Consider the following 22,360-nt stretch of genomic DNA (forward strand, 5'->3'; position numbering starts at 1 on the left):
TACCCCGCCATTAAGGCAGCCATACGCCGCTTTCGGAGGAAGCATGCTGGGTATTTTAGTTTGATATTAATACTGTTGTAGCCTGTTTCCAAATGTACCGTAAAATACCTAGCAAACGCCCCCCCCCCCCCCCCCTCCGCACAGATTTCGGGTAAAAGACTAACAAGTCGCGTAAGGCGAAAATACAACATTTAGTCAAGTAGCTGTCGAACTCACAGAATGAAACTGAACGCAATGCAATTTTTCAGCAAGACCGTATGTACTCGTAGCATCGTCAGTCCACCGCTCATGCTCATGGCAAAGGCAGTGAAATTGACAAGAAGAGCGGTTTAGTAGTTGCGCTGAGAAGGATAGCACGCTTTACTGTACCTCTCTTCGTTTTAACTTTCTGAGCGTGTTTTTAATTCAAACATATCATATCTATATGTTTTTGGAATCAGGAACCGACAAGGAATAAGCTGAAAGTGTTTTTAAATTGATTTCGAAAATTTAATTTTGATCATGGTTTTTATATTTTTAATTTTCAGAGCTTGTTTTTAATCCAAATATAACATATTTATATGTTTTTTGAATCAGGAAATGATGAAGAATAAGATGAACGTAAATTTGGATCGTTTTATACAATTTTTTTTTTTTACGATTTTCAGATTTTTAATGACCAAAGTCATTTGATTAATTTTTAAGCCACCAAGCTGAAATGCAATACCGAAGTCCGGCCTTCGTCGAAGATTGCTTGGCCAAAATTTCAATCAATTTGATTGAAAAATGAGGGTGTGACAGTGCCGCCTCAACTTTTACAAAAAGCCGGATATAACGTCATCAAAGACATTTATCGAAAAAAAGAAAAAAACATCCGGGGATATCATTCCCAGGAACTCTCATGTAAAATTTCATAAAGATCGGTCCAGTAGTTTAGTCTGAATCGCTCTACACACACACGCACAGACAGACAGACAGACAGACAGACACACACACATACACCACGACCCTCGTCTCGATTCCCCCTCTACGTTAAAACATTTAGTCAAAACTTGACTAAATGTAAAAATCTGAGAACCCAAAACACGTTTTTGGACCAAAATGTCGTGCCAGGGAAAGACCGAGAGCAACTGTATGAATACCTGTATTACCAATACCTCTATTCAATACTGTATTAAAAACACAACTTGACTGAATGTAAAAAGAAAAGGAAAGAAAATCCTTCATTGCTGTAAAGTATAATTACGTTGTCATGTAACTCTTTTCATTAACATAATCTAAAGATACAATTATCATTTTCCTGCTAAAACACAAAGTTAGGGTCGCTTCCAGGCAGTTGCAGAAACGGAGAGGGGGTGGTGGTTTACCACAGCCTGTGACCGCGAGAGCTCAACTGGAAAATCTCATTGTGTACGTTGCTAGGGTCCTTTACTGCACTTCGGAAGAGAAGAGTTACCGAGTGGAACAGACGAAAGATCAAGATGGCAGAAGAAGGTAGATATTAACAAATGTCCGGTGTACACCTTTATTCAGTCCTTGAATGTGTTGCAGATAAAGACCAACGTACCAGGACATTTAATCGCAGTAGACGATAGGTTTTGATGTGGATTATTTTGCGATCATTCGACACAGTTTTCTCTCTAGTGTCCCAATGCAGTCAAGGGGAAGTAACCTCGCGCACGAAAACAAAATCAATTCAGAAAACTTGTCTGATTTTGCGTTGAAAACGACATCTTCTGAGGTTTAAATACGTCAAGTTCGTGGATTCGATGACAAATGCCGTGTGAGATGTTTAGAAACCCAAAGATCTTTCTTTGAAGCTATTTTGTTCACACATGAATCTGAAATATTACTTGCTTTTTTCCAAAAGCCTGACAGGGTCACATGTGTTGAGACTCCAATTTATCACGCACTCACAAACTCTTTCTCTTTTAGAAATTTTAGTAATTGCACCGTTTAATTTTTGACAAAAACTGACATTTTGTGTTTTTATGTTCTGGATTTTGAAGCAGTTTGTCTGTTTTGGTATTTTTGCTTACAATTTTGATTTGTGTTGAATTAGGAGCAACACCAACAAACAAGCCCAAGGAGCTGGAAACTCTATCTAAAACCAGCCTGGTACAGCTGGCACGAGGTCTGGGCAAGGAACCCGATAGCCTCACCTTCCCCATGTTGCTCAACCTCCCCACCACCACCATCATCAACCTCATCTACGACAACAACGAGAACGGACTGATCGGCGACGAGTCATGCACTGCTCAGATCGCCGTGATTGAGAAATGCATCCTGCTGTGGAGGCAATACACTGCCGAGGTGAAGAACAAAGAAAGAATCAAGACATTGGAGAAGGCACTCCGAGAAATGGGCAAGAACGAGCTGGCAGACGCTATAATGGAGAGGTCCCAGAATCACCAAGAGATTTCAGCGGACATGTTTGCTTAATCCGAAGAGGAGGGAACGGAAACTGATCTCTTGTGTACATAGTCATCATGCTTTTATATCTGTTTGTACTTACATCTTCTACACATCAACAATATACTGCCTGATGTTATCGGCCAGCTCTTTGGTTATCTTTATTTTCCATTTAGTGAACCGACACATTTGCTGTACTTTATGGTGAAAGCATCAATGCAGATGTCTGATTTTAACTAGAGAAATGCCATATTATTCTTCATGCCATGAAAATGTGCCAGGAAAGGTCCCTCTTCGTTAGAAGTCAATAACACTTACACTGTACTAGAAAACCCAAAATAAACAAAGTATGTGTAAAATGTAGTGTGAAATGCCAAAATATTCTGAAAAACACAACCTTTTTTGATTGCAAGATTTCATCCAAATTTGTTTTGCATATCCCATTATTGGTTGTGTGTGTGTGTGAAAAGCGTGTTTGCCTGTGTGTGAGTGTGTTAGAAACAAAAAGAGACAATATTGCGAACATGACACAGCTGACTTTTTAAAAACTAGTTCTTTACTTGCAATGCAAAAGAAAAACAGTTTCCAGACATTTTTCAAATGCACACGTTACTCATGTGATAAAATACTAACATTACAATACAAAGGACAACTTGAAAAGTGGTATTTACAATGAACCAATGAAATTGTGACATATATTTACAGATGACGCTATTAACAATGCGAGTTAAATTCATTGTTAATATTTAGATTTGAACAGCACCTTCGACATCAATTCCCATGCAGTACATTGCATTCTTTCACACACACACCATCTCACATCCAGAACCTATCCACACAAATTTTAACCAGGATGCATCCATCATTTCACGTACAAATACATGTATTAAGCATGATTAAAAAAAGAAAGAAGCTTTTTGGTTAAAATGTGTATCTCACTACCTGCTGTAGGAAAGGTCTGCAGTTCATTCATCATAAAATATGGTTCCGTAGGCACTTGATTTAAAATCTTTCAATTTTTTTACGCTGGGTGGTCTGCTGCTTAGTTGCTTTTTTCATTTTAAGCACAAAGACCTGTTACACAAAGTTCTGTTATAAATTAATAATCAGTTTAATGATAGAGGTTACACCAATGTTAAAAACTGCATATCCATACGCACAGTTCACTTAGTTATGTTTGATAACACACAAGAATCAGCATTAACCGGAAATGTCTGGTAATTTAATGTTAAAAATGTCAAAAGAACGGTAATGAAATCAGCTAAAAGCCATACATACGAGTTCATATTTCGTTTGACAGGTATCTTCCTGACAAACATGATGTAATCACTACACTTTAAGATTTATTTTGACTTTCGTAGAAAAGACTGACTGACTGATTTCTGTGACAGCTACAGTTCTAACTTGTAAAGGAATACCGGATAGGAAGATGGCTAGAGCTATTGCTGACACAAGTGCATGTATACTTACTCTGTACTTGCACACAAAAAGGGTAAAGGAATACACAGTGTGCTGCAGAGCTAATTCAAATCAGACTTTGAATTGATCTTTTTTGTACTCTTTTCCTACTCTTTTCTGTGTATAGCAATGCAAGAAAAAGAATGTTGATATAGAGCAATTCTTGAAAACACACATACACTCCACTGCCTCCTCGTCAAATGAACACACAAGTTTTTCTTTGCTTTTGTGCAAACACACACTTTTCACTCACATGAAACCATACAAATATGTACCTAGTTCTGTTCAGGTGAACTTACTAAACAGAAATGGCTAAATGAAGAATACTGAGTGACATAATTGACTATTAACAAAGAGCCAAGCACTAGTTATTCATATCTAATTTTGCTTCAAGGAATGATAAAAACAATGTTGAACACAAATCAGTCATCAATGTATAACAAAAAAAGATCTTGAAGTGCACAGAAACCTTCAAAACAAAACACCCCAAGAATATATGCTCAGGCTCAACAACGGACATGATAATGACATACACTTCATATCATTAAAGGCACAGTAAGCCTCCCGTAAACCATCACAGAGCTCCCCGAGCGTCTAAATACAGTACAAGCATACTTCCATTTGAACGCTCACCGAACGGGAACATCCTGGCTGCTTTCTGTCGAGCGTGAGACATTTTCCAAGAATTTATTTTCGTGGACTTGCTCCTCTACAACAATGGCGCCTCGTTTTGGTGCTAGACCTAACTTTTAAAATCTAAATAATAAATTGACAGCTTGTTACACAAACATTCTTTAATCATAAAAGAATTTGTTTTTCATCAAGACAAGATCAGAACAATTCGAAGTTGTGAAAGTTTAAAAAAAGAAAAGCCCGGAAGCAGGGTCACGCAAGGGTCGTAGCAGACGACGGCCGGTTTATCAGTGCAAATCGCCGTTCCTCTCAACAGTCAAAATCAATCGCTAGAGTTCTTGTGAACCACAGCCGTTGTTTCGTGCATAAAAAACGTGCTATTTTAGATAAGCTCACATCGAGTCGCATTCAAATGACTGACTATGACGACTGCATTGTGAAAAGGGGGAAAACTGGATCACACGGGTTCACGATGGCTCAGGGGTAAGATAAACCACGCAAAAATAAATTCTTTGAAAATTGTTCGCTCTTTACGGAGGGCACCTAGGATGTTGTCAATTGGTGAGTGTTTTAATGAAAGGGTGTTTGTACTGTGTGTAAAAGCCTGACCGTATCTGTGATGGTTTACGGGAGGCTTACTCTGCCTTTAACACGTGACTGACAAAAAAACAACTTAAAAAACACAAAAACATTCAATTGCAGTTTGCAGATGTGACATCATCTGGAGGTGACCGCTGCCTTCTTGGAAGTTGCTCACTTTCAGTTTATATTAGGGAACTGAAAGAAAACCAAGCATGGAGTATATTATAATGTGAATACATGTATTCACCAAACTGGAACCCCTCAGCGGGATATATAAGACACCATAACCCACAATATTTGGTACAATCTGTTTTGCAACCCTATAGCAAAACAATGACTCAAATGTGATCGTTAAATCTTTTATTTGTATTCAAACTGTCATGGAATTTGAAAACAATAACAGGAGTACATCAACTTTTTCTTGCGTTTTTTTGTAAATAACCAAAACAATATGGGTACCGTGAAAATGTATCACCAATCCCATAGATGTCCGCATATCTTCCTTTCTGCATTTGCCATTTCAGCAGAATTATGCATGTCACCTTTTATTTAATCCCTACCACATCCCATCTTGAAGGCATTGCACCTGCTTTGTGCTAGTACCCTCACCATGAGCAGCCAGTTCTAATCTTGCATGTCAAAAAGTGAGAATGGGATCCTTAATCATGCACAATCTTGGAGCATGCTGTGCACATGAAGCCAGGCTAGGCATTTACAAGTAAGCACACAGAAAGTTGACTCACAGATAACTCATACATTTCCCCATCTCTTCTGCCTGGACTAGGAGTTGAATCAAGGACAGGAGCCTCCCAGCACTTCAATAACATTAAGTATCCAGTACGTTTCACTTTCTTTTCAGATACATTGGAACCCCCCTTTTAAGACCCTCCTTTCACAGATGATCTGACCACAGCCTATGTAACTGTACCTCCATTAGAAGGGGATTTGCCCTTTGCGCCCCCGTCTCATTGGGCCCCCACACTTTTTTGTAGCAATAACAAAACGTGTCATTGGGCCCCCGTCTCTTAGGGCCCCCAGCATAATAAACAAGCCTGAACGGTATATTCTGTATTTCAGCAATGCAAAGGTACAACCCCTCAACAAAGGCACAGTAAGCCTCCCGTAAACCATCACAGACCCTCCCTTGGCCATCCCATCTGTAACCCTGAACCCACCACCTAATTCACGCACACCAGTCTTTCTGTCCAAACAATGGCGCCTGCAAAACATGGGGCACACGTCATCAGTTTCCCCGCATACTCAAAAACAGGTGACGTGTTCGTTTCCGTAGGATAATTATAGCCGTGACGAAATATATTTATCTTCCTGACGTGTTTTTTAAGCAAAAATTTAAAAAATGTCTCTCCAACAATGTTTAGAGTTTGGCTTATCTGTCAAAATCACGTTTGAGATGTCCGTGTTTGAGTTAGCTATTTTTTGACAGAGTTTGGCTTATCCAAATTATAAATAGTCTTGCAAAGAGGGGGTCTAGCAGGGAATTGATTTTGGTTTCAGATATCCGAGTTTTTTGCTTAAGCGTGCTTCGTTTAGGTGAGTGCGGCTGTACACACATTTACGCAATCCAGTAATGGGATGTAGACGCAGCTCATTACTTTAGATTATTTCAATTCGTCAGCTTTCGACGGACTGGTAATACTCACAAGAAGGCCGGCATGCCTAAATCCCCCTTTGACCTTTAAATGACGGGGGCCCAATGAGACGGGGGCCCAATGAGACGGGGGCCCAAAGACATCTTGCCATTAGAAGATTCCCCCTTTTTAAACTTGATTTGCCTACATTTGTGAAGTCGTAAGAGGGGGGTTACAAAGTACTATTTCCAACAGCCAGTAACTGATCTGTTCCTCTTTCTAAAATGTGCACACTTTTTTAACAGTGCATGACCTTTGTATACACAGTGTAACCTGACAGTCACAGATGCACGACAGCAACAAACAAAGCAAAACATACCTGTCCAGATTGGAAAGAGAAGATGACATTCTGTTGTCCATTCTGATCAGTGGCCATGATCTGTCCTGTACTCAATGATTGTGCTGAAAACAATAAAGTAAAATGAACTCTCCCACAATCCATTTGGGAAAACACACTTTAACTATCAACAAATCATAATTCCGCCACATACCTAACTTAAAAATCTAAATAAATAGATTGTAATACAAGAGAAAACAAATCGCATAACGCGAAAATACTACATATAGTCAAACTGTCGAACTCGCAGAACGCACTGCATTTTTTCACCAAGACAATACAGCGTCGTCAATCCCTGCGGCAAGGAAATCGCTCATACTTTTCATGTGGATCACGCAGTGAAATTGACATGCCAGTATAGCACAGTAGCGGTTCTGCTCAGCAGGAATGCGCATTTGTCTGTATTATTTTTAACTTTCTTAGCTCATTTTTAATCCAAACATAACATATTTTGGGGGGAATCAGGAAATTATAAAGATTACGATGAAATCTTCTTTGGATCGATTTCAATTTTTTTTAATTGTAGCACCTAATTAAACAATTTTTGTTACTTGTGATTTTTAGAGTAAACATGACATAAGTACATATTTTTAGATTAAGAATTTGATGAAGAATTTTTAAGCTTCCAAGCTGAAATACAAAACCAAAGTCCGGGCTTGGTCGAAGATTACTTGACCAAAATTTCAACCAATTTGGTTGAAAAATGAGGGCATGACAGTGCCGCCTCAATTTTCACTAAATCTAGTAAATGCCGGATATGACGTCATCAAAGACATTTATCGGAAAAAATAAAAAATGGTCTGGGGATATCATACCCAGAAACTCTCATGTGAAATTTCATGAAGATCGATCCAGAAGTTTTCCTGGAACCGATCTATACACACACACACACATACACCACGACCCTCGTCAAAACTTGACTAAATGTAAAAAGAGACATAAGATATAACTGTACAAACCATGTGACTTTGACTATGTTCTTCTAAGTCACTATAAAATTCAAGCACAATTTAGTTCTACAATTTCTTCTTGCTAAGCACATGTCTACTTCAAAACCACCATCTCGAGTAAATATACATACAAATGACCAGCATGCAAGGATCAGTTTTACTGAGAAAGACCGAAAAATAATGTTCTCAACTATCTTGGTCACAAGAGGGAGATGTCCTCTTTACTTTATTTGGTGTTTAACGTCGTTTTCAACCACGAAGGTTATATCGCGACGAGGGAAAGGGGGGAGATGGGAGAGATGTCCTCTACTGGCGTCATCTCAGCTGGCCTTTGAGTAGGCCATTGCGCCCGTCTAAAGTAACACCCTCTCTGTACAAGATTTTTTACCTCAAAGTGTACTTACCCAAATCATCCGGCAACTCATGCATTGTTTCCGAGTCTGATGTCTTCTCTCCCTTGGCACTCTGCAAGATGTTCAACTGAACAATAAGCATCTACATCAACCCTTTGCATAGTAAGTCCTTAATAAATTCACAAGTTTAACTTTAAGGAAACAACAACAAACAAAAACCTGGCCCAACTGACCAGACAAATGTTCATGGCATCGATAGCATTAGCAACTAACGTGATATGACCCCTGGCATTGTCAATTCTGTCAGTCTCACAATCCAGGTTTTCAAGACACCACTCAAGACAACAAGACAAAAATAACTTTTTACTTCCTTTAATTAGGTTTACATTCCCTCTTAAAAATAACATTACTGTTTGGAAAATAGAATGGTGACTAAATGACAAATTCCAAAATATAGTATTTATTTTTTGTGCATGTTGGCAAAGCGTCTAGACGTAGTAAAACTAAAATTGCTATACCTCTCGGCCTCAAAGATGAATTTGGGAACAAATCAGATCCACCTGACTTGAAAACAAATGTATACTTCGTAAAAGATTCAACATTTTGCAACTTGCAAAAAAGGTGCAAAACCCAGACAGAGCAGAGTAGAAAGAGTTCCATGCCACCATATGAAGGTGCAGAGAAAAATCTAACCTCTCTGTATTTTTGCAGGTGGAGCTTGAGAGGCTCGACATAGTTGTCAAAACCCAGAGTGGACATGGCGAACAGAATGTCTTCTCCATTGATTGTCTTCCTTTTCTCCTGATGGCAGCGCTCACTCGCTCTTCGGAAGGTTAAAGAATTAAGCTTCAGATGGAAATCAGAGCAAACAATCCCAAACTCCCTGTCAGGAGATAACATAAAGCTGAAAAGCAGACATGCATGAAATTGTAAAAAAAATTAAAAAAATTCTTTTTAAAGCAACTACCAACCCCCCCCCCCCCCCCCCCCCCCCCCCCCCCCCCCCCCCCCAGCAAGCAGGTTTAAAAAGAAAAGAAAGATGCAAATACATGTATATCTGCTGAAACCTTGGGATCTCAAGAACGGTTTCTGGAGCTTTAAAAGTGCTAAAAATATTGACAGTATGCATATTCAGTTCACCTAAATCATTATTATATCAGCATTATAGGCAGCAAAGGATACTCGCTCGTGATGAAGCTGATGAACTCGGATACACATTCTTGCACACACTCTTTGGCATCCTTAGCGATCTGCAAGTACATAATCATGAATCTTTCACACAAAACTAGGAAGAGGATGTCCAATAATAATAATAATAAATGAGCATTTATATAGCGCAACATCATAACTTTACAATTATGCTCTTTGCGCTCGACACATTTAAAATTTAAAACACAGTTATACAAGCATTTACATCTATCTACATTCATAGTCAGCAACGCTTAATTAAAAGCATACACCATCAAACATTCATTACAAAAGATTCTTCCACTAACTAAGTAATAAAAACATGAATAAAATAGGTAGTGAAAACAAGGAAATACCAGCTGAGTACCCTTAATCAAACAGAACATGTTATCAACAATACTGAAAACAGCCCTAGATGTTTATATACATTATCACATTATCACTAAAACAACAAATACACTACATTAAGCCTACTGATGGACTGAGAGAACAAAATCAGGGGTTGTATTTCTTGAAGAGGTGCGTTTTTAAGTGCTCGTTTGAATGCTTGGGGTGACTGAGAGTGGCGGATGTGAAAGGGGAGAGAATTCCATTGTGTGGGTGCGCAGAAAGTAAAAGTGCGTTGTCCGTATGTTTTGGTGTGTGGAATGGTGAGGATGTGACAGTCAGAAGAGGCACGAAGTTGTCTTGCTGGAGAATAGACGGTGAGGAGCCAGAAAAGAAGTTAAAGCAGAGGGTGGACAGTTTGTAGTCAATGCGGGCTTGAATAGGTAACCAGTGCAGTGTGTGAAGAACTTCAAGAAGTGGTGTTGCGTGATCTCGTTTTCGTGCTTTCAGAATGAGGCGTGCTGCCGAGTTTTGGACTTTTTGTAGTTTATGCAGGAGGTACAGGTATCATGTGTTGGTGGAGTACAAACTCTCTCTCTCTCTGTATATATATATATATATCTCTCTCTGTTGATACTCTCCCTTCGGGGCAGATTCTCTTTGTGAAACTCGGTCCCGTCCGAGGAGGGTCTGATTTCCCCAATAGGGCTGTCTGTGAAGGGACACATTTTTTTGTTTCCTCTCTCTTTTGCTCTGCTAAGAGATTTTAACAAATCTCAGAAGAAAGTCTCTTCTGACTTTCAATTGTTTCTTTCACAACTTCTGATGTTTTATATGTATAGGTTACAACACGAGTGGTTTTTTATATGGCTTGTATTTCAGTCAAGACCCAGCGGATGAATATCATAGGGATCCACGAGCCGCTGGGTCTTGACTGAAATACAAGCCATATAAAAAACAGTCGCGTAAGGCGAAAATACAACATTTAGTCAAGTAGCTGTCGAACTCACAGAATGAAACTGAACGCAATGCAACGCAGCAAGACCGTATACTCGTAGCATCGTCAGTCCACCGCTCACGGCATAGGCAGTGAAATTGACAAGAAGAGCGGGGTAGTAGTTGCGCTGGGAAGGATAGCACGCTTTTCTGTACCTCTCTTCGTTTTAACTTTCTGAGCGTGTTTTTAATCCAAACATATCATATCTATATGTTTTTGGAATCAGGAACCGACAAGGAATAAGATGAAAGTGTTTTTAAATTGATTTGGAAAATTTAATTTTGATAATAATTTTTATATATTTAATTTTCAGAGCTTGTTTTTCATCCAAATATAACATATTTATATGTTTTTGGAATCAGCAAATGAAATTTGGATCGTTTTATAAAAAACATTTTTTTTTACAATTTTCAGATTTTTAATGACCAAAGTCATTAATTAATTTTTAAGCCACCACGCTGAAATGCAATACCGAAGTCCGGGCTTCGTCGAACATTACCCGACCAAATTTTCAACCAATTTGGTTGAAAAATGAGGGCGTGACAGTGCCGCCTCAACTTTTACAAAAAGCCGGATATGACGTCATCAAAGACATTTATCCAAAAAATGGAAAAAACGTTCGGGGATTTCATACCCAGGAACTCTCATGTCAAATTTCATAAAGATCGGTCCAGTAGTTTAGTCTGAATCGCTCTACACACACACACACACACAGACAGACACACACACACACGCACATACACCACGACCCTCGTCTCGATTCCCCCCTCTACGTTAAAACATTTAGTCAAAACTTGACTAAATGTAAAAACACGAGTGTTGTAAGCTGTATATCCCATGCGTACACCAAAGACAACGTGGACCACAATAAAGCACTGTAGTTGTCTGTGGTGTGTAAAATAGGTGAGCCAGCGAGGTGTGTTCCTCTTCACTACCCCACGCTAAAGCCACGTCGCTGAAGAAATAAAGTGCAAACAAGTGCATCCGTAAATGTGTGTTAAATCTACATTCAAACCACTGTTCGATTTGCTTTTGAATGCATTTTAGTTTCAAGATAGTAAAGAAAGCACACACAATGAAAGTTTTCATTGAATCAAAGACAGTTTCGATTTAGGTTCTGAGTCCGTCCAAGGTCACAGTTCCAGGCTACAATTGCCAAAACCGGTTTGGTTAACTCGGATCCCAATTCTAGTTTAATTTTTGTGTTGGAGTGTAGAATTATGAAAATAAACTAACATTTTACTGAATAACTTTCTTTAGATTTAACCAGTAATTTCATGTACGTGAAATATATCTCTGAGTTACGAAAATAAACTAACATTTTACTGAATAACTTTCTTTAGATTTAACCAGTAATTTCATGTACGTGAAATATATCTCTAAGTTAATTTGTTCGATCGTGCTTGCGTTAATCAACCCTTACTGGTAGCGTCAATTCTGTCTAAAACGATGTAATGGCCGCTCCTTGAAACTGCGTGTTGAATACCGTTTGGACTGATTTTACTCCATCAGGATGAAATACACGTTTGCTGAGCTCCTGGATACTTTCATATAACCATGAACTTATGTTAGTGTAAAGCAAAACAGTTGGACATGCTCAAAAAATGGATGAAACAGCCTGTGCTGGATGACGAAGCGAACCGGCCAGCAAAAAAGGTACACTCGTAACACTGACGCAGTGCATCTTTGCTTGTTGAACACACAGAGAGACACGAACACACACAGACACCCGCCCGTACGCACACACACACGCGCGTGCGCGCGAGTGAATTACTTAGGTTGGATGTCAAATTAAAAAGATCTGAAACAACTTATTTGATTTTGAGCATACATCATGTGTTTAAATTTTTAACTTTGCAGAAGTTAGTCTCAGTGTTCTGGCTGCAGATCTAAAGTCTGATCAAGCTTCAAGGTAATCCGGTCAGTGCTAAGCTTAATAGGGTTCTTCCCCTTTGCCTCTGGGTAACACCGACAGTGGCCGTGCCATTGAACGCTCAGAAATAGCTTGCAGACACACACACACACACACCTTTTGGGAGGTTGGGGAATCTGTGTTGAATAATGGTAAGCTTACTCTGTCTGCTGTTGATTGTAGCTGTGGAGCTTGCTTGTGTGGAAAAGATATTGATGCTGTATAGTTGGATAGTGGGCCTTTCAAAGAAAAAAGGAACGGAAGTGCTTGCTGCAGACTTCTTGAGTTTTGCACTGAGGTTGTTGCTATTGATGGGTGAATAATGATTGAATGTTTGCACCATGTTGTTTGTTTACATGGTTCAATCATTGTTTAATTGAGTGTCTCTGAATTTACCGAAGGTTGCAATGCAGATTTAGAATCAGTGCTGTTGACATTTGTATGAGTGCGTTTTAACTGCAGACGCTGCTCGCTACACAAGGAAAGCTTATTTACCTTGTAATTGTTCTGGTTTTGTCTGTTATAGCTGAGTTTTAGTCTCGACTTGCCGAGACTATCATCATAGCGTCATAGATTTCATGACGTCTGTCGTCCATCGCGTCATATTAAGGGGACGTAATCTGTTATGTTTCCTTCTATTCGCTGTTATATTTCTCTCTTGTGATCAACATGACAAGCCGTATGTGTTTGAATGTGTGTGCTCGTGCTCTCAACTAAAACAAAAGTCAAACTAGCAATCGTTAAAAACCCAGTCCGTCCGACCAGCACTGCTATGTTCAGACTATGCTCATGTGAAGTTACAGCGTGCCCGGTACACACGCCCTTATCGGTACATCATCGACTACAAGTGTTCTCTGGACAAGCTGTTTAATGCATTTTGTGAGTATTTCTAGCTCTTCTGCGGTGCAGTAGGCCCTATAGACGATGAAGGTGTCCAAGATCTCAGGAGATGCGTGTGTAACCACTAGGTATTCAGTCAAATCCGTGTAAGAGGCTTTCAACTGACGGGGACAACCAAGCCACCATTATGCACCGACTTGACATAGATCAACAGACGTGCCTTTAGAATAAGGTATGTGGAGAGGTGCCTCATCTGAACAGACAACTAAAGCTTGATGTTTCCGTCACACTTTGTCTTTTAGATCTTCATGGGATATACAGGTTACAACACTCGTGATTTTTTATATCGCTTGTATTTCAGTCAAGACCCAGCGGGAATATTGTCCCTTGATATTCATCAACTGGGTCTTGACTGAAATACAAGCCATATAAAAAACCACTCGTGTTGTAACCTCTATATATATCTCCAAGTCCTTGAATCGGACATTTAAAAAAACAAACTTTAATTGTGATGTGAATCTGTAGAAAGCAGCATGAAGGACTGTATGGAACTATACATACAACAGCGTTGATACAACATCAATAACACAAGTAGTGCATTATTATTATGCATTTAAGGTAACAAGGGGCAAGTATAAATTGCCAGTATAATCGTCATAAAAACAAGTCATACAAAAGTCAACATAACAACTTTTACCTTTCCAGATTGTGGTATCGATTTCTTCATGATCCTGGCGACGTTTGCAATAGGTAAGAAACGATCCTGAAAACAATGTAAAATACATATTAATTTTCAAATGTAAGTAACATATTCATATATATATACATGTACATCAGTATCTATCATAGATGTCGTTAGGCGTCGGACATCGGACATAGACCGATTGAAAGGCTCAAATGTCCGATTCACATAGCCGCATGGCGGTCAGATGTCCTATCGTTTTGAACTGAGCGCTGTCATTGTCCGATGAGAACTCCATGCCTTCGGACAGCGTGATATTCGATATTTTTCGTTCAAGATACACATTTCTTTTGTACAGGACATGGTGTCGGCACGACAGGAAATTCGTAGAAACGGCCCTTTAACTATTCATGGCTGACCCTGTTTGCTTGGTTAGACCTTGACAGCAAAGAGACCATACTGCTTTGTCAAATCTGTGTTGAACCGGACTTTTTTCTTCTTTTTTTTCCTCAGTATTTCATTTTCTAGTCAAATCATGCAGTTTGTGAGACAATAAAACAAGTCGCGTAAGGCGAAATTACTACATTTAGTCAAGCTGTGGAACTCACAGAATGAAACTGTACGTACTGCATTTTTTCACAATGACCGTAGTCCGCCGCTAGTGCAAAAGGCAGTGAAAGTGACGAGCCTGTTTAGCGCTGTAGCGGTTGTGCTGCGCTGCATAGCACGCTTTACTGTACCTCTCTTCGTTTTAACTTTCTGAGCGTGTTTTTAATCCAAACATATCATATCTATATGTTTTTGGAATCAGGAACCGACAAGGAATAAGATGAAATTGTTTTTAAAACATTTTGGACATTTAATTTTAATCATAATTTTTATATTGTTAATTTTCAGAGCTTGTTTTTAATCCGAATATAACATATCTATATGTTTTTGGAATCAGAACATGATAAAGAATAAAATAAAAGTAATTTTGGATCGTTTTATAAAAAAATAATTTTAATTACAATTTTCAGATTTTTAATGACCAAAGTCATTAATTAATTTTTAAGCCTTCATGCGGAAATGCAATACCAAAGTCCGGCCTTTGTCGAAGATTGCTTGGCCAAAATTTCAATCAATTTGATTGAAAAATGAAGGTGTGACAGTGCCGCCTCAACTTTTACAAAAAGCCGGATATGACGTCATAAAAGACATTTATCGACAAAAAGAAAAAAAGGTCTGGGGATATCATACCCAGGAACTCTCATGTAAAATTTCATAAAGATCGGTCCAGTAGTTTACTCTGAATCGCTCTACACACACACACGCACAGACAGACAGACACCCACACATACACCATGACCCTCGTCTCGATTCCCCCTCTATGTTAAAACATTTAGTCAAAACTTGACTAAATATAAAAAAGAGTGCTGAAGGTTTTCGTTGCTTTTTAGATGTTTGTTTACTAAAATAATAAAACAATGTATACAAAAATGTTTGGTGTATATCTTCTTCTATATATACGACTTGTGTCTGTGTGTTCGCGATGCACGGCCAAAGTTCTCGATGGATCTGCTTCAAATTTGGTGGCCATATTCAGGTAGACCCCGGACACAACCTGGTCGATAAGAATTTTCAACACGTGCTCTTAGCGCGCAACGCTGAACCGATTTTGGTTTTTCTGTTCATCTTCCCAGATCCATTCCCAGTAACTCTTCCTTATCTTCTCCAGTGTTTTGCGTTTATCTCCCTTCCTTCGTGTGGCGTCAATCCATATTCCCGTTACTATTTTTAGAACACAACGCTCAATCTATATTCCCGTTACTATTTTTAGAAGGTCACTGTCCCGGCAAAGCCGGGTATTACTCTTCCTTATCTTCTCCAGTGTTTTGCGCGTTTATCTCCCTTCCTTCGTACGGTATTCGGCTCTACTTCTTCCCGGCGAAGCGGGTATTAATCTAGTATCCTATATGTGTGAGTGTTAAAGCATGTGTGTGTGCACATGATTTTGGAACCATTCCATGGACAGTGTTTTGCACAAAATTATGATGTCCTATTGAAATTTCTGAAAGTGGTCAAATGTCCTATTGATTCTGAAGAGCTCAGGACATTTGTCCTATAGGTGTGAATTTGTAACAACATCCCTGAGTCTATGTACACCAACAAGTACAACTTTTTTTTATACATATATCTTCTTCTTCTTCTTTGTTCATGGGCTTAGACTCCCACGTTCACTCATGTTTTTAGCACGAGTGGACTTTTACGTGTATGACCGTTTTTACCCTGCCATTCAGGCAGCATACGCCGATTTCGGGGGAGGCATGCTGGGTATTTTCGTGTTTCTATAAACCACCGAACTCTGACATGGATTACAGGATCTTTTCCGTGCGCACTTGGACTTGTGCTTGTGTGTACACACGAAGGGGGTTAAGTCACTAACAGGTCTGCACATAAGTTGACCTGGGAGATCGGAAAAATCTCCACTCTTAACCCGCCAGGCGGCAGCGACCGGGACTCGAACTCACGACCTCCTGATTAGGAGGCCGATGTCTTACCACCACGCCACTGCGCCCGTCATGTGTATATATATAAAGTCTCTGCTGATTTTCAAGTGTTTCTTTCACAATTTCTTATGTTTTATATATATATATATATATAAGTATAATTCCGCTGTTAGGGCGACATTGTGTCGCCCAAAGGGATATTTTTACTGTACTTGGTGTTTAGGGCGACGGTTTCTGGGTCGCCCTAATGGTTTCCACTGTTTCTGACTCTGTTCTTTGACTTATTGCAATACCACTGCGCCAACATTGCCGGGTTATGGTATTGACATTCTTTCCGTCCTGTAAATTTTGTGCATTTTTTAGTGGAAAATGCTTCCACGCCGGAGCGGGTACTGGACCCAGTGCGGTTGTAGTGCAAGTGCACTACAAAGTGCGGTTGTAGTGCAAGTGCACTACAAAGGCACTGGGTCCAGTACCCGCTCCGGCGTCGAAGCATTTTCCACTAAAAAATGCAGAAAAGTTTGACCTATTTCGTCGCCTATAGAGGACGGAAAGAACGTAATATCCCTTTGGGTGACACAATGTCGCCCTAACGCGGGATTTGTCCTTATATATATATATATATATATATATATATATATATATACATATACTAGATGAATACCCGCTTCGCCGGGTACGGCTTTGCCGGGAAGAAGTCGAGCCGAATACCCGGCTGCGCCGGAGACCCGGCTTTGCCGGCGCACCGCACGAAGGAAGGGAGATAAACGCGCAAAACACTGGAGAAGAGTAAAAATAGTATAACGGGAATATGGATTGAGCGTTGTCGACAGTGACCTTCTAAAAATAGAAACAGGAATATGGATTGACGCCACACGAAGGAAGGGAGATAAACGCTGAAAACTGGAGAAGATATTAAGGAAGAGTTACTGGGAATGGATCCCGAGAAAAACCAAAATCGGTTCCGCGCTGAGAGCACGTGTTGAAATATCTCATCGAGCAGGTTGTGTCCGGGGTGTACCTGAATATGGGCACCAAATTTGAAACAGATCCATCGAGAACCTTGGGCGTGCATCGCGGACACACACACACACAGACACAAGTCGTATATATATATATATTATACATATAGTCCAGGGGCTCACATCCATGAGAGATGGCATAGGACAAATGTCTTGGACAATGCAAAAGCGATAGGACATTTGTCCCGAGAAAAAAAAAATGAATAGGACCTTTTTTTTCTCGCAACAAAACGTACACTAACAGCACGGTTTTGTCTGCTTGGAGAGACACATCGTAGCAAATCAAACTACTGTAAATTGGAAAGTAGTGACAATTTCCAGATCAAATGAAAGCATAATCGGACAATGACCACTTTGTGACAAAAACATTAGGACATATTATATGTCCTCTTGCATGAAAAATGTATAGGACATTTGGAAAAAATATCTGTGTATGTCCGATGTCCGACGTGGATGTGAGCCCCTGATAATCACACTATAACTAAAAGTTCACATTAAGTAACTAATCATGCAGTCTTTTCCACTGATGTTCTTCTCTTTTTATTACGAGTCGAGGAGAGGGAGAAAAAACACTCTAACAACGACAAAAATAGGCAATACAACAACATTTACAACAACAACAAATGGCATAAACGAAATGCTTTTAACAACAGGCCGAAAAAGTAGGGTTTAGGGCTATACTTCACAAATTCTAATTCAATGATTTTTTTGTTATGTCATCAACAGTGTGGTTCTGACACAAAATAAAGACAGGTGAAAGAGAAAGTGCAGTCATGAAGTAAGTTACCTGTTCTCTGAGAGGTGAATCACTTTTTTCGTCGTCTCCATCAGCCCCAAGGGTGTCATCGTTTTCTGCTAACATACAATCTTGTTTTCATTCATCAGTAACTAAAATAAGACATAATCTTCAATCAAAAATCCACACAGTTTAAATTTGATCTGATTAAAACATTCCTTGATAATGACTCAATGAGAACTTGCTGAAAATATCATTAAGCAAACACAAATGCATTCTCAAAAAATATTGTTCATGATGTTGCTTCGGACATCCGGTTCTAAAATCTATAACAAAATACGTTTATGTTTGTTTGTTTGTTTGTTTGCTTGCTTAATGCCCAGCCGACCACGAAGGGCCATATCAGGGCGGTGCTGCTTTGACATATAACGTGCGCCACACACAAGACAGAAGTCGCAGCACAGGCTTCATGTCTCACCCAGTCACATTATTCTGACACCGGACCAACCAGTCCTAGCACTAACCCCATAATGCCAGACGCCAGGCGGAGCAGCCACTAGATTGCCAATTTTAAAGTCTTAAGGTGCTGACTTTCTTTTGTGCATTGTTGATGGTGAATGCATGTTAATTTATTTTTAATATACTTTCTTATGTGATAACCAATGTGCTATATTTTCTCAGGACAAAGAACAAATGTTTATTTTGAATGTTTTATGTATGTTATTATTACGGACACAAACGCTCAGCAATGTAATTTCTCTTTTAGAGATTAATAAAGTTATTGTATTGTATTGTATTGTAGGTATGACCCGGCCGGGGTTCGAACCCACGACCTCCCGATCACGGGGCAGACGCCTTACCACTAAGCCAACCGTGCCGGTCCATACGTTTATGTAAAGTACACATAAAATGATAAACACAAATAGTAAATAATGACCATCATTGTGATTGCTTGTTATCTTAAAGATTACTAAGTTAGTAAATAATGACAAACATTGTGATTGCTTGTTATCTTAAAGATTACTAAGTTAGTAAGTACACATCACCATGAATCCCGTCGCGATATAACCTTGAACGGTTGAAAACGACGTTAAACACCAAATAAAGAAAGAAAGATCACCATGAATTCATCTAAAAAAGAAAAGAAAGTGTACATGTTCAGAGATGAAACCATTCTTTGATTCAACAATTTCAAAGTTAATCAAAATTCAAATAAATAACCTATAAACAAATACCCTATAGTGCCTACACAGATTACTGCCCTTGAAAAACATCTCCTAAAGCTCCATTGCTTTTCAGTGTCTGCTCCTGACTATTTCAGGATTTAATTTTTTATTCAGAATTACCCTCGGTAAAATACCCCAAAACAACAACACACACACAAAGAAACAAGAGATGAATGTTGTATTGGACTGGGTGGCTGAGTGGTAACGCACTTGCGCTCGGAAGCGAGAGGTTGCAAGTTCGACCCTGGGTCAGGGCGTTAGCAATTTTCTCCCCCCTTTCCTAACCTAGGTGGTGGGTTCAAGTGCTAGTCTTTCGGATGAGACGAAAAACCGAGGTCCCTTCGTGTACACTACATTGGGGTGTGCACGTTAAAGATCCCACGATTGACAAAAGGGTCTTTCCTGGCAAAATTGTATAGGCATAGATAAAAATGTCCACCAAAATACCTGTGTGACTTGGAATAATAGGCCGTGAAAAGTAGGATATGCGCCGAAATGGCTGCGATCTGCTGGCCGATGTGAATGCATGATGTATTGTGTAAAAAAATTCCATCTCACACGGCATAAATAAATCCCTGCGCCTTGAATATGTGCGCAATATAAATTGCATTAAAAAAAAAAAGATTCCCTGCACTTAGAACTGTACCCACGGAATACGCGCGATACAAGCCTAATATTGATTGATTGATATTAGACTGAGGTGGATTGAATGCCCTACTTACTCGTGAATCAAACTATGTTACATGTATTACCACTCAATACCAAGATACATAATGAAACAATCATAAATAAGTCAAATGAAGATTACCTTCTACAACATACGCACTACCGCCATTGAGATAAGAATCATCGAGCCTTTCAGATGTGTCGCCACTTCCGTCCATAACCTAGCCTGAAAAAAATAATATATATGTATGATTATTTGATACAGACATATATATATTATTATGATTATTATATGGTATGATAATCCTTTGAGTGCTTGGTCCTTTCGTCATTTCAGCATTCCTGTGTACTATTACTTTTGCTGGAACGTACTGCCTCTGCCCCCACCCTACACCCCCATTTCACACATCAATCAAAAAAATGAAGCTTATATAGCGCGTATTCCGTGGGTACAGTTCTAAGCGCTTGTCAAAGAGTTGTCAACATAGGACTAACAAAGAAACTAACATCTTCAGACGGACACGCACCCTATCACACACTAGCAAACCCTGGTAAACATAGAACAAACAACTGTTTAACAACGATGTACACATCAATAGCTAGGTCCAAACAAAATAATATTAAGCACAAAGAAAACACCTCTCACAGAGCACAGCACAAGAATGTCTTTTGGGGCACATATTGGCTCAGAGATTGGAAAGTATACTATAGGGCCTATTTTATGAACAAGGATACCAGAAAAGGCTAAAACGTGTCTGTGATCTGTATTGAAGATGACAATTCTCTGTGCATCATGACCATAATCTTTGCTTTGTGACACATTTTACCTGTATAACTTGATTGAAATTAATTGTGAAGGAAGATAAATCTTCTATCTTTGTGATGCAGCCCTGTGAATGTGCATAATGCAACAGTGAACGTAACAAATATTACAAAGCAGAGTCACACATTAAAATATATAGGTTGACGGTCGAGGGGTGTGCGTGTAATAACCTAAAATAAGAGATCGAGACTGTAACGAGATAGAGAGAGCAGAGAGAAAAAGAGAGAGAGAGAGAGAGAGAGAGAGAGAGAGAGAGAGAGAGAGAGTCCCACAGTTCGCCGTCATTTTACCGTAGTTTCAATGGTACATGTACACCAACAATCTATAAATTAAGGTTGAGCGGTGGGTCAAACCAGAGAAAATATATAAACCGAAAACGTACACTCCCTCAACTGACCCCTAATAACCACACCAAATGAACAATAAAGTAGGGCAACGTTCTCAGCAAATGTAGTGTTTCTCCGAGTCTGAACCTATGGAACGTAGTTTCTATTCTGAATTCCTTCCGCGACCTGACCTCAGATCCAGTTGTGGCAATCGAGGAAGTTATAAATTTAACAAAGCAGTTGAGAAACTTAAGTACCGTTTCGCCAAGTTTCGTTTCTCAACCAATTTAACGACAAAATTCCTCTGGACAAACAACAAACATGGCGGGTTTTAGCTCTTGTCTGCTGGGGGTCTTTGTCGCGGGATAGGCCTAAACACGAATGCGATTCCGAAAAAACGGACAGACTGGACTCATAACCTGATCAACACAAACACGTGCCAGAGATTGGCCGCGGAATGATGACAACAAACCTCTGTGATTGAGATGAGTTTGAGAAATTGGTTGGTCAACGGGTGAACCAGTGAGAATGCAGGAGACACACAGCCACTCAGCGAAGAATGTTGCAGCCCGATTACCAACCACATGAAGCGCATTGATTTTGGCGGTAAAGCGGCTGTAAGTGAAAGTCACCCGGAGAGGTACTAAAGAAAGTCCGACCAGTGACGAAAAACATCATAATATCATTTGTTTGTTTATAGTCGAAGACTGTGGATTACGTAGTATTCAACATATCAGAGAATCGCACAGACTTATTGAGAAATCAACGACCTA

General features: G+C 39.5%; 2 protein-coding genes across 15 annotated transcripts; one reads left to right on the forward strand and one right to left on the reverse strand.

Annotated features, from left to right (window-relative positions):
- Positions 1–1,329: 1,329 nt before the first annotated feature.
- Positions 1,330–2,820, forward strand: LOC138964979 (uncharacterized). Its single transcript, XM_070337098.1, has 2 exons — positions 1,330–1,473; positions 2,042–2,820. The coding sequence occupies exons 1-2, from the start codon at positions 1,461–1,463 to the stop codon at positions 2,419–2,421; spliced, it is 393 nt and encodes a 130-aa protein (XP_070193199.1). The 5' UTR covers positions 1,330–1,460; the 3' UTR covers positions 2,422–2,820.
- Positions 2,821–2,925: 105 nt separating this feature from the next.
- LOC138964978 (uncharacterized) lies at positions 2,926–22,210 on the reverse strand. Of its 14 annotated transcripts, none has more exons than XM_070337096.1 (10): positions 22,060–22,210; positions 20,581–20,664; positions 18,598–18,662; positions 14,315–14,380; positions 9,536–9,603; positions 9,047–9,176; positions 8,405–8,465; positions 7,033–7,115; positions 5,129–5,259; positions 2,926–4,393 (listed from the first exon to the last, which is right to left on the reverse strand). In XM_070337096.1, exons 2-9 carry the CDS (start codon positions 20,654–20,656, stop codon positions 5,242–5,244), a joined length of 567 nt encoding a protein of 188 aa, XP_070193197.1. In that variant the 5' UTR covers positions 20,657–20,664; positions 22,060–22,210; the 3' UTR covers positions 2,926–4,393; positions 5,129–5,241. The 14 variants fall into 14 exon arrangements, with proteins under 14 accessions (XP_070193197.1, XP_070193190.1, XP_070193196.1 ...); XM_070337089.1 differs by having other exon boundaries at positions 8,405–8,480; XM_070337095.1 differs by having other exon boundaries at positions 18,598–18,665.
- Between the last annotated feature and the right edge of the window lie 150 nt (positions 22,211–22,360).

Source organism: Littorina saxatilis, linkage group LG4 (genome assembly GCF_037325665.1).
Source record: "Littorina saxatilis isolate snail1 linkage group LG4, US_GU_Lsax_2.0, whole genome shotgun sequence".
Lineage (NCBI taxonomy): Eukaryota > Metazoa > Mollusca > Gastropoda > Littorinimorpha > Littorinidae > Littorina > Littorina saxatilis.